Genomic DNA, 12,940 nt, shown 5'->3' with positions numbered 1-12,940 from the left:
TGTAACTAGCGATCTAATTGGAGACTAAACAGCCAATCAGAATGAACTTCCTCCAATTCTCTGATTGGTTGATTTGTTGCCAATTTGTAACGCTGTGACAAGTTGAGCGAGAAAACTGAGAGTGAGCGGTTATTATTGCTCATTCATATGGATAATAGCAAACATACAAATACATTTTTTTAGCACAGGATATATTTTTGCTCGCCCAACCTAGATTATTTTATGCGCGAATATAATTTATTTTCGAAATATAATTTATCTGCTTGCAAAATATAGTTTTCCGTGCCCAAAATCTCCCATTGCTCGTTCCGGGTAGAGGCACAAGACCTTTTTGTGTAACTCTGAGATGTACGGAATTCTCTAGCTAAATTCACGGCAACTGTTTTTCACCTCTGACAGTTTTGCTGCTTTATTTTGTAGCATTTCAGGTTATTCACAGGACTTGAACTGCTTAAATTTGAATAAAACCTGTAAAAATGTGGTAGTTTGACTGGTAGTGTACATATCTGATTTCAGTATTAAAGTTCAGGCGAGTGCACACTGCCTTGGTATGAAGCAGCAAAGAGCTCGTATTTCAAAAAACAGTGTGTAGGAAATTAAGAGACAAAGATCTTCTATCCAGACGTGTATGAACCAGCCTGGTGAAAAGCACATCTCAGATTACATGCTCTTGTTTTCATGACATACGTAAAGATTTGTTTTAAAGCAGTGATTAATTGCAGATATTTTACAGGACAAGATAACTGCATTTATTTCTATTTATTTATTTGCCTCTGTGGTCAAGTTTGTTTTGTCCTGTGGCTTTTGTTTTTTGACAAAACATTACTTTGAGTTTTCACAGGCAGGAAGTTTCCAGTGGTCTCAGTTATTCTCAGTGCAGATGCAGGATGTGTGTCTTCGGTGCAGTGGAAATGAAATGAAATGAATTTCTGCTTATTATAGTAAAAGCCGAGCCCAGCAGCACTAATGCAGGGTGCTGTGGACGCTCAAAGATCGTAGTGGAGCCTCGTGATGTGTTTTGTCGGTGGAGAAGTTTTCTTCCTCTGTGACCTGAACTTAAACCCGGAGGAGGCGCTACGGAAACTCAGTCTGTGGGTGCGGAAAGGACTGTCAGAGCTCGAGCAATAAAATCCGTATTTGACTGTATTCCTCACAACAGTCTACGATGACTTCTGATGACATATATCTGCTTTATCATGGACTTCTGCTGCCCAAAGAGACTCACTGCGCAGACAGCCTGAAGTTTGCACAGGAGTTCACCTTTAAAGACGACGACGTCTTGGCTGTCACTTACCCGAAGTCAGGTCAGTGTTTATCATCACACTGCTTTGTCAAGCAGAAGAATAATCACGAAGTTTACTTTTTATTTGAACCACCGCCAAAATCATTTCCAAACATCAGGTCTTTGTTTATTCCGTTTGATCTTTTCTTTGTTAATTATTTCTCTTTAAACCTCCACAGCTGCTCTGCAAGAGAACATCAGTGACTCATTTGTTTAAATAAAAAACTGAAGATTTTAAGAAATGAATGCAAAGTGAATATTTTAAAGCTGTTTGTTAGTGATGAAAACACCTCACGCCGACTTCACACATGGAAGAGGAAGCCTGAAAAGAGTAGTCACCCTTAGATGCCTCTTTATTTCTCAGTCACCTCCTGCACACTCAGCTGACTCTGAATTTCCCTCTCTCTCTCTTCTGGTTCAGTACCAGCCTACAACTGAGCCTCTGGATGCTCACTAGGACTTGAACCCATGATGTCTTTAGCAGTCATTCACTGGATGTGTCTCTGCACATTATTTCAGATATTACTTCAAAATAAGATGCAGGCTTTATGACATTGGAGAAATAACTTGTAAATTGCAGGTACAGTCTGGATGCAGGAGATTCTTCCACTGGTCCTGAATGGGGGGGATCTGACACCAGTCCTGACCATTCCTAACTGGGACAGGGTCCCCTGGCTTGAGGAGAAAAGACTGGCTTTGGTCGTGGATCAGTTGGCGTCTCCTCGAGCACTGGTCACACATTTTCCCTACCACCTCATGCCCCCCTCCTTCCATACCTCCAAAGCCAAGGTAAATAAGTGGAGAGTTTTTGGGATACTCTCATTTGTAACTGTCTTTATCTCATCCCATATTTAATACCTGCTGCACTTTATGGTCTTAATGTTTCTTACATTTTATGTCTGTTGTGTTTCTGCCGTAGGTGATCTACATCATGAGGAACCCCAAAGATGCCTTGGTGTCCTCCTTCTACTTCCACCAGATGGCTGTGTTCCTGGAGGATCCTGGAACCTTTGATGAGTTCATGGACAAATTCCTGGAGGGCAGAGGTCAGAGGTCACATCATAAAGCGTTTACTCAGAGAAGTGTATGAATTACAGGGAAATGGAGTTCAGAATTTTGGTTCATTACCATGTAAACAGTTTTTGCATGGTGAAAATTAAAAAGTACACTTGTGAACTCCTTTTAGCCACTAGAGGATCAACAAACCCACAACCTCTCCTTTCCACTCTTTGCCCCTCCAATCCTGAGTCACTTCCAGGTAAACAATGGATGCCTGGTTTTGACAAAATGTAGAAAAGGCAGCTTCCAGTCCAAAGATGGTGTTAAATGACTAAAGAGTCCTGTCTCTGCAACATTAAAGCAGCACAATGTCAATGATGAGGGTGACTGAATTTTCATACATAGATTATATGTGTGGCTGTCAGGAGACAACAGGTAGGACTAACTTACAGAAAGTATTTTGATAACTCAGAGTAGAGAAGCTGGGATAAGCAGTTTAGCTGAGAAATCCCACATCCTGTGAAAGACAAACTCATTTCTGCATTAGAGCAGTGTTTGTGTATCGGCCATACTGTGGTTCACTGTCTGTGTTGTCTGCAGTGCTGTTTGGAAAATGGACAGACCATGTGAAGAGTTGGAGACACACAGAGCTGGGAGACAGAATAATGTACATCACATATGAAGAAATGGTTCAGGTGAAACACTCGCCAACACTCCACGAAATAATGTTGAGTTCTTGTAATTGGTCTGTTTTTTTTTGTGTGTGTGCTTTAAGGCTACACTTAGGGCAGTATGTTAGTGCAGTGGTTAGCACTGTTACCTCACTGTAAGAAGGTTCTGAGTTCAAACCTGATGACTGAACGAGGCCTTTTTATGCGCCAAAATTCAAATGTTTAAAGCAAACAGTTTTTACATGTCTGTTTCTATCCTGGCATGAGAGCAAACACCTGCTGCTTCACATAAATAAAAGAGCATGTCCATGTGTTCCTGTTCTAGGACCTGCCTGCAGCTCTCAGGCGTATTTCAGGTTTCCTGAGCAGGAACCTGAGTGAAGAAGCCATTCAGAAGATAACAGAGCAATGCTCCTTCAACACCATGAAGGCCAACGCAATGTCCAACTTCAGTCTGGTCCCAAAAATATACATGGACCCTGACAAATCACCATTTTTAAGGAAAGGTCAGTCTCCATATGTCCATCATGCATTTTCTGCTAAAGCATAGGTCACTAATAGGCGGACCACGGTCCAGGTGCGAACCCAGAAGCCGCCCCATACGGAGCCGGACCTACAGCCAAAACAGAAGATTGTGACTTAAAACTTAACGAGGCACTTCTATTTCCACCGGCGCAGCTTTTTTGGACTTTACGGTAGTGGAAACGCACAGACCAATTGCATGCGAGTTGAGCCATCTCACGTGATACCACTCAGCCAATCAAGTCTGTGCATTCCAGGCGGTAAACATTACGACCCTACAGTGGGAACACCGCTAGAGGCCAGGTACACATGAAAAGACGGTACAAAGAAAGAGAAAGAGCGATACATGTAGAAAACAGGGAGAGAAACTGTAGAGTGAGACGGAGAAAGGGAGAGAACTTACTTAATGAGAGAACATTATACATATCTACAGCCATACATATATGTTCAGTTGTATGTTACATGACTATAAATACTGTCAGAAAGTTTTTGAATTTTACTGAATTCGTTTGATTTGACAGTCAGGTATTGATTACATGCAGATGTTGATAAAACTACTAGACTACTTAAATACATATCAAACTAACTAGTTAGACATTATGATCTTCCCGACCTTTGCTTCAAGAAATTTTCTCTAACTGGACCTCTTTAAATGTTAGTTGAATACCCCTGTGCTAAAGGCACAGCAGTATTTTGATTAAACAAGCAAAAGTCTTTAATTACAGTCATTAATGTCCCAGCTTGTGTCCATGTATGTTGTATTGCTGGCAGTTTGTTTTGTCAGACATTTGTGGTGTTTACGCAATTGTGTGTTTTTGTTTCAGGTGTTGTTGGAGATTGGAAAAGCCATTTCAGCTCAGACCAACTGGCCCGATTCACATCAGTCATTCAGAAAGAGCTGGAGGGTGAGAGCTTCTCTCTGCCGTGGAGTCTGGATTGAGCGAGAGCTGGAGCAAAGACAGGGAGGCAGAGAGGTTCAGGCATGTCACAGTTGATAAATGGGCCAAACTTCTCAATTACCTTTGGTTTTAATATGAGCAATTTATTTTCAGTCACCCACCAACTGTGGATCTTATCAATTCAGATGAAAATATACATTTCTGTATAACAGATACATTTTTGAGGTTGTTTTTTGGCGAAAATATTTGATGTGTTGGGGATTTACAATGGAGCATCTACAAAAGTTGAATTTAGACAACACATTGATGTAATTTTTAAATCTGCCAAGAAGGAAACACTGTTGCAACAACGATTTGGATTCTTTACAAATGTCACTTTAATGCGTCAGTACATTTAGTTTTTTTTCTACCACTTAACATGATTAAAAATATGATACAACATTTTATACTAACTACTACATAATTACCCTGAAAGAACCTTTTAACTTTTATCTATAAATCTGGTAACTTCTGATAAGTAATGGACAACACATATGAGGTACTGTTTTTGTTACAAACTACAAATGATTATACAGGTACAGTTACTTATTCATGTAAGTGTAGGAACAAACTATCTCCTCACACATAAAGTGACAAAATGTTTTAAAGAAGAAAATAAAGAGATGTGTTTTTTTTTGTCTTTCACTAATCAGTTTCAACACTGTTTCACTCAGCACTTCTGTCTCATTAGTTCAGCAGTTCTGCCTTCTGGACCCTCTGATTAATTGCAGCCACTTTACAAGCCAAGATAAAACAAAGAGGTTGACATGGCATTTCCTTTTCACATGATTAAAGAAAATGAAGAAGTGGCATTACTAAACAGAGAACAGTAAAATGAAATGCTTGATGTCATGATTTGGTAGTAATTTTAATATATTTTGAGGATGAATATCTAAATATTGGAGGTACTTTGGTATGATGAATTATGACTAGTTGCTTTCAACAGTAAAATGTATCTCCATCTTTGTCAGCCAAACCAAATTTTCACCCACTCATAGTCTCCTACAATACAACAACGTAACTACAATAGAGCCTCAAGGCAAACAGGCCCACACATGTTCCTCCCTCTACCGTGCAGGCAGCAGCAGAGGGAGAGGCAGGGTCTGACTTGTTTTGGCATTTTTCCGATTCCTGGACACATACTGGCAGAAACAAACACATTTGGAAAGTTGCCATCCTGGCAGAGGAAATTGAAGAAACACACAAATGTACAAAACAAAGTAGTGTATAATTGCACTGACAATGTGAAGCAAATGTTAAAGCATTAAACTTGCTTGATTTGACCAACAGATGGCAACCAAACGCCATCGCTGGTTCTGCAGGCTGTTCACTCTTCGTCAGTTCTACACCACAAAAAACATAAGGTCAGGTTGGCAGATATAGACTGAAACTTAACTTTTGCTGGTTTCATGGGCTTATTTGAAGCTGCTCTTCAAATTGAAAATTGATTTCTTCAGATCTAAAGTAAAAAAAAGTTATATACAGTTGTGGTCAAAAGTTTACATACACTTGTAAAGAACATAATATCATGGCTCTCTTGAGTTTCCCGTTATTTCTACAACTCTGATTTTTCTCTGATAGAGTGATTGGAACAGATACTTCTTTGTCACAAAAAACATTCATGAAGTTTGGTTCTTTTATGACTTTATTATGGGTTAACAGAAAAAAGTCATCACATCTGCTGGGTCAAAAATATACATACAGCAACATGAATTAGCAATTTTGGTGATTTAGAAAGTTGTGTCAGTGAAATGAGCTTCATAGCATGGAGCTTAATGCTTTTATCTAAACATTAAGCTGTAACTCACAGATTTACTGAGATCTTAGATCCCTTAGTGGTTGCAGACGCCTACTTTGCTAAATCATTTGTTGAAACATCTTGAAACTCCAATGACCAATGCTAAACTTTCTATTTATTGCCTTTTCTTACTCAGCCTGTTTAAAACTATCCAGCTTCATATTCTGGCAGAAAGACTCATGTCTCCTCTTAATTGTGATTTTAACTGGCTACTTAGTGGACGCAGTATGTGAGAGCAAATGGTTCTCTGAAGGACTGCTATTTGTCCCGTCTTCGAGACAACTTCAAGACTGTGTAAGAAAATCTCTGTATTATAAAAGTTGCTGACGATAGAGTTATTGTCAGCCTACAGTAGCAGGAACACAGTCATTGTGTTATAGTTAAAGACTCTGTGCCATATTGCTGGCAGTCATTCCTTCATATGAATGTTATCAAAACAAAGGACACGATATTTAACTTCAGGAAATTCCTTTTTGTCCTACATCGACTGTTTTGCAAGGCACTGAAATCACCCTGGCAGACAACTACACGTACTGTGGGACAGTTATGGGGACTAAACTGAATGGCACATTGTTTATGGTAAAAGTAATAATGATCTCTTGATGTTGGTGGATCCACGATGGCTGTGTTTTGGAGTTTTCTTTAATCTGCATAATATTTTGGTATTGACCTCAGCCTGTCCAGTAAGATCAACAGTATTAATAAAGCATGTTCTCAGGAAGGCTGAGGCTACTCTGGCTCATCCACATTCTCCTTTGTTCAGGGAGTTGGAGCCGCTTCCTTGTGGTTGTTATATTAGGCCCGTTCAACTCTTCCTGCAGGGATATTTCCCTTCTGTTCTCCTCTGAGAAAGTATAAATATTGTCTATTTGTGTGACTCAACTGCTGGCCATTTCTTTCTTCATTGTTCTTTCTACATTCAGTATTTATATTTTTTACACCTGGCTGCAAACCAAATTTTCCCTTTGGGAACAGTAAAGATTGTTTGAGCCTCATATTCTTTGAGCTTCAGGCTCCCTTTGTTTCTCTGCAGGAATAAACTGGAGTCATCACTCGGAGTCAAACTCAGTCTATGATGTTTCACACAATCAGGAGATTTACCACCAACACTACTACAATGACGTATGTATCAAACGCATGCACCACTTCATGTAAAGTATCCCAATTCAATCAGCAGTGAGCATCAATTATTTATTACATGCATCATGATGATGCTGAGAAATCTGTAGTGAGAAACACCTGCTATGCCTTGTCCTGATATTTTTGCAACTTTCTTCTTTCTTGGTTTTTGTGGCACAGAATGCAAAAAGCATTTAGACACGTTAACACACATTTCACTCCCAGCCTCCCCTTAATTTTAGTTTTAAACTGTTAGAAATAATATAAATGTGACAATTAAAGTTTGTTTGGTTGGCGATGTAGAACAGCTCATCTGAGTGTGTTTGTATGTCCCTCCCATCTCTTTGTCCCTTGAGTCCTGACACTACTTCAATTACTTAGTGGCCTTTTGTGCCTGAGGGAGAGATTGTGTGTGTGTGTGTCTGTGTATCTGTATCTGTGCAGGCAGACGATGTGGTGCCTGCTCCAGGACACCCACCTCGCTGCCGCCTTGTGCCCACTGGTCCTGCCCTGGGCTGCCCACAGGATGCTAGCCTTCTTTGATGCCCTCTTTACATCAGCTTACTGTAGACACACACTTATACAAATTAGCCAATAACTCCTTAGAAGATTCTGTAATCTTTTTAAAGTTTGTGTCACTCATGTCAACCAAGTCATCTTAAGTCCTCTAACTTCCTTCGCCCAGAGCAATGAAGCCTTGGAGAAGACATCTAACATCCAAGGGTGGTGAAGTCCAGTCATTGCATAACTGATATCTTCCGCCACATGGATCTTGATCCAAGCTGGTATTTAAACACAATCCCTATTACTTCTTCTGTTATTGTAGGTTATCCACTAACCTGTGAACATCATCTCCTGACTGACAATGACTCCTCTTGCTTTGTGGGCCAACGTTTGTGTTCAGTATGCGACATACTCTCATTGCATGTGTGTTCAGTGTTTGCCCCTGGTTTAAAGAAATAGTTACACATTTTGGGAAATATGCTTGATTTGTTGTAGAAAGTTGCAGTAGAGTTACCTTAGATTTGTTGCAGCAAGTTAAGTAAGATCACTCTTGTGCAGCCATTTAGCTTGGCTTTGCAAAAACACTTTTGGTTTTTTGGGCTTTGTATACTTAAATTACTGTATATTAGACTCAATATAAACATTCATCTTTTTAATAATACCAGGACACACAGTTTTATCATTTTACTTGATCATCAACTATGCTCTTTATTGACACCTCATAGAAAATTCTACTTGCTTCTTTACTTTCCGCTTACATTACCATTGCTCCTTATATTCAAACATAGTGTATCTTATTACTTGTTTTTATCAAGCACACAGGTCTTTCTTAGAATGCAACATCCATCCATCCATTATCAATATCCGCTTATTCCTAACCAGGGTCACAGGGATCTGCTGGAGCCTATCCCAGCTCCGTTTTTGGTGAAAGGCAGGGGTCCACCCTGGACAGGTCACCAGTCCATCACAGTAGATCAAAAGAGATTTTTCAACAACAGTTCAGAGTGCTGTTTAGCCTGGTTTACCTCCTCCGCATTGTGATAGACAACATACACATTCTGTCTGGCTGCATAGTATCACTCCCATCTGCCCCACTGCTGCCTGCATACCCTTTCATCCTCTTGTATTTTCTATATATGCACCAACAACGCCCAATCAACACATCAACCATATATAACTTATGTTTCTCAAACTCACACACAGACACACACACTCTTCAGTCACGCCCCACCCAGGGTGTCTGCACAGTTCCGGGCCTTGGGGCAATTAGCAGTAATGGCAGGAAGCTAGTTAGTGTTATCTACTGTCACGGCGGCCTCCATTGGCACTGACAGACCCTGGACCAGTCACGTAGAGACACAGACAGTCAGACAGAGAGCCTAGGAGGGGGGAGGAGGAACAGTTGGATGGATCATAGAGCTCTCAGGCAAATGTTCCAAGATGATATCTGAACTGTTTATCTGTACTATTCACCTGGTGGACAGAAATAAAACTAGAGGGAACAAGGAAACACAGCATTTTGTCCCACAATGTTTGCTAGAGAGTCACATGCAACACATTACTAAAAATTATCCAGCCAGACCAAGAGTCCCCTACTTAACTGTGTCTTTTCATGTATTTAGTGTAACAAACGTGACATAAGACCCCATCTATGTGCCACTGCTTCGTCTGCAGTACGGCTCCTGGCTACAATTGAGATGTCGCCCTATTGTTTCAGCAGCACGTCTCTCTTCCTGTGTGCATGACACTGCACACATGCCTGGAAGAGGGTGGTTGGGTGGGTGTGTTATGGGGGGCGACAGGGATGACGGTATGAGTAGCGCTAGAGAGCGTAAGAGGAAGTGGTGAGAGGGGCCCAAAAAAAGACTAAACAAAATAAACAGCAGAAATCCCTGAATGAGGCTCAGACACAACAACAGTCACGTAGGTTTGACCACCTCTCGGTCACATAGTCAGACTGGCAGGCGCATGGTGCTGGTAGCACTCAGGGTCCACTGTGATTGTATTTACATAGCATTTATATCAACATCCGGCATGACAGTTGTACAGCAAGTCCAGAATCAAATAATATCTATGTTTTTACCATCACTGTTGTGAACTCATCAACATGCATCAACAGTTTAATATGTCTTCAAACGTCTTCGAAGTATATTAAAGATAAATGAATAAAATAAAAAATTAAATAAATATTTTTCACTAGCGTACAATATAGAGTAATGTTGTTGAGCCAGTTTTGATTTGAAAACCAATGTGTTAATAATTCAACATAAAAATTGCTGACAAACTAAATCAACTTTTACCTTTTCAGCAAGTATTGTTGACCTATCAGTGAGCAATATACACAAATCCCTGTCTGTTGGCAGTGTAGTTAAACTATGGTTATCTGGAATATTTGATCATTTTCTCATTAACATGTGCTTGAAAATAATATTTTGTATCTATCTTCTTAGTTTGTAAGACTGTACATGTGGTTTGCTCCTGCATTGCGGTTTCTCATGTTACTGTCTGTCGGCTGTTGGTTTTATAAGTCTGAACATTTCGGTTTGTTAAGACTAACAACTGGAAAATACACATTTTATTTGACTTTCCCTACATCTTTCTTTGGAAGTACAATCAGTATGCAAGAATGATTATAGCAACCAATAACTTGATTTGGTATTATGATATTAATATTGCCTTGAATTGATATGAACACATGTCCTGGCAATAAATTACCCATATAAGCAAATACACCATTTGAAACCTATAATGTCATGAAAATGTATCCACACTATATACAGTGGACATAAGTCTATATTGGTCAGATAGTCTGAAATCCATGGAATTTAAACTGTGTTGGGTAATTGTTCCATTTAAATGAACTGGACCATGTCTTAGTGAAACTGGGGCACAGTAGCTTCTGTTTGCATGCCACTCCTCACAAGCCTCTCTCGGCACTAAAGGGCCATATTTTGCTTATGGGCTGCTAATTACACTAGTTGTACTGTGTGTGTGTGTGTGTGTGTGTGTGTGTGTGTGTGTGTGTGTGTGTGTGTGTGAGCGAGAGAGAGAGAGTGATTAAAAAGAGGGTTTACCGTATATGTTTATATGTGAAATTTTCTCTTTTCCTCTCATCAACTCCCCAAAGCCACAGTATAACAAAAGAAAAGGTCTCAGTCAACACTAGAGCATAAGATAAGACCCACTAACAAATAACTTCCAGTAAAGTTGCAAAGAGAGAATACGTGCTAGTTTACCCACCACTGTCACTCAACCTGTACCCCATGAGTGCTGCTACATGTCAATGTACAAGCGCACAGTATCAGTTGTTGCTTTTTATACTGCATTGATTTAAATGGTTTATCTTTCCAGCCCCCAAAAGATTTGGGATCTGCAAACCCTGTACTCACAAGTTACTTACTAGATAAACATTCATTCAAAAAAAATACACATTGTTACAAGTGACTGAGAATCCAAAGCCCAGCAGATTTTCAAGGCAGTCAGTTTTAATGATGTCGGCTACATGAGAAGCTGCATGTGTTTGGAAGAAAACATCCTTTACGGAAATTCTAGTAAAATATCAGCTGCTGGTGAAGTGCTCACAGCTTCATGTAGTGTTTGCACATGAATTCATTCACTCATGTGATGGCATGCAAAATAAACTTTAAGTCAAATAAACAGGGCTCTTTTTGGGTACGATATTGTTTGTGTTGCTAAGCTGGGATCAGGTCAACAACTTCCCCTTCAGCTCCAAATGTCCATGGACACATTAACAGTAGTGCTCCATTGTAACAGACACATGTTATTCATCTAACTTATCAGTAAATCAACTGTCGATTAGAAATGGAGGACAAATTGAATGTGGGTGTAAATTTTGCTAAGCCACATGTGAGGAGAGAAAGTTCACTTAGGAAGGATCAAACTGAACCCATGTTTAAAAGTAAACCTTCTAGATATGAACACAAAGATGCTGAAACAGCTTAGGCTCATTGTTTGTCTACAAAAGACAGCTGATTATCACAAGCGTGTAAGTAAACATGTTTAGTTTCAAGATGAGTTGGCTGTAGACCATCTGGCTTCCTACTATTCTTCTCCCTGATTTTTTTGTAAAGTACTTTCAATTAGAAAATGTGCATTACCCCTATAAAAAAGACTAGATGGGATTTCAGTGGCAAACAGCTCCATTTCTCACCTGGTTTTACAGCAAACATCAATTCATTATCAGTTCAGTATCATTTCTCTTCTATTTGATGTTAAATTTTGTGTGTGTTTTATAGTTTTCTATTCTCATGATCTGGTGTTGTTGTTACAGGCTGTATTTTAATTAGAGAAATGAAACATCAGCAACGGGATCTGGCAGAATTGTTTTAGATATTCAGATGAAAGATCTGGTGAGAGACTCAATGGCGACACTGACAATTGTTTAGACTACACAGCTGTTTGATGAAGCACATGGTGTTGGCTGAAAATCCATCCCTTTAAGTAGGACTAAACTCTGCACTCATGGCTGTGGCTGCTGTGCCACAGACCTTTGGCTTGCATGTTGTTTCTTTTACTAAAAATAATTTTGTCAGGCAATGACAAAATGATAATTGCACAGTGGGGAATCTGAATTTACTGATGCAGATAGAAACCGTGCAGAAAACCACATATTAGAAGACCACATCACCCCATCTGTCAGACGAGTCCACTATGAGTTTCCTATATGTCACAAGAGGCCTGGAAGGCCAGGATGGCCTAGTCCAAAATAGACGTGACTGATAAAATCACATACACGGCACACAAATACTGTGGGCAGGAGGATAACACACTGCTTTATATGTTTATTAGCTGTTTATGTGACAACAATGGTTGGTGTAAACAGAGATTTTGATGACCTTAGGGCATTTCTCTTACTGTCTCTTTTGTGTATAAATATAAGCTGGGTAAATATAGTTCGCATCTGTTTTGCTGTCACTTTTACATTGATAACAATAGAGAGAATAGAGGAAGTATTTCTTTTGTTTAGAGTCCAGTCTCTTGCTATTTTAGTAACAGCACTGATATTACAGACATTAGCAATCACAGCTCTGCGTGCGAGGAGTAACCAGCACATGGCTTACTATTACTGTCATATTTACAACTGCAC

General features: G+C 39.7%; 1 protein-coding gene across 1 annotated transcript; it reads left to right on the top strand.

The window, feature by feature from the left end:
- The first annotated feature begins 928 nt into the window (after window positions 1-928).
- On the top strand, window positions 929-4,916 carry LOC113122815 (sulfotransferase 2B1-like). The gene is made up of 6 exons (XM_026294395.2): window positions 929-1,304; window positions 1,863-2,071; window positions 2,202-2,328; window positions 2,882-2,976; window positions 3,278-3,458; window positions 4,299-4,916. The coding sequence occupies exons 1-6, from the start codon at window positions 1,166-1,168 to the stop codon at window positions 4,412-4,414; spliced, it is 867 nt and encodes a 288-aa protein (XP_026150180.1). The 5' UTR covers window positions 929-1,165; the 3' UTR covers window positions 4,415-4,916.
- The last annotated feature ends 8,024 nt before the right edge of the window (window positions 4,917-12,940 follow it).

The sequence above is a fragment of the Mastacembelus armatus genome, chromosome 16 (genome assembly GCF_900324485.2).
Source record: "Mastacembelus armatus chromosome 16, fMasArm1.2, whole genome shotgun sequence".
NCBI lineage: Eukaryota > Metazoa > Chordata > Actinopteri > Synbranchiformes > Mastacembelidae > Mastacembelus > Mastacembelus armatus.
This window is presented reverse-complemented; position numbering and strand designations above follow the sequence as displayed.

Bases quoted from the DNA above. Each gene is read 5' to 3' on its own strand.
- LOC113122815 (XM_026294395.2), top strand. From the start codon at position 1,166: ATGACTTCTGATGACATATATCTGCTTTATCATGGACTTCTGCTGCCC. The intron at 2,072-2,201 runs GTAAATAAGTGG...TTTCTGCCGTAG, and splicing joins TCCATACCTCCAAAGCCAAG to GTGATCTACATCATGAGGAA. The intron at 2,977-3,277 runs GTGAAACACTCG...TTCCTGTTCTAG, and splicing joins CATATGAAGAAATGGTTCAG to GACCTGCCTGCAGCTCTCAG.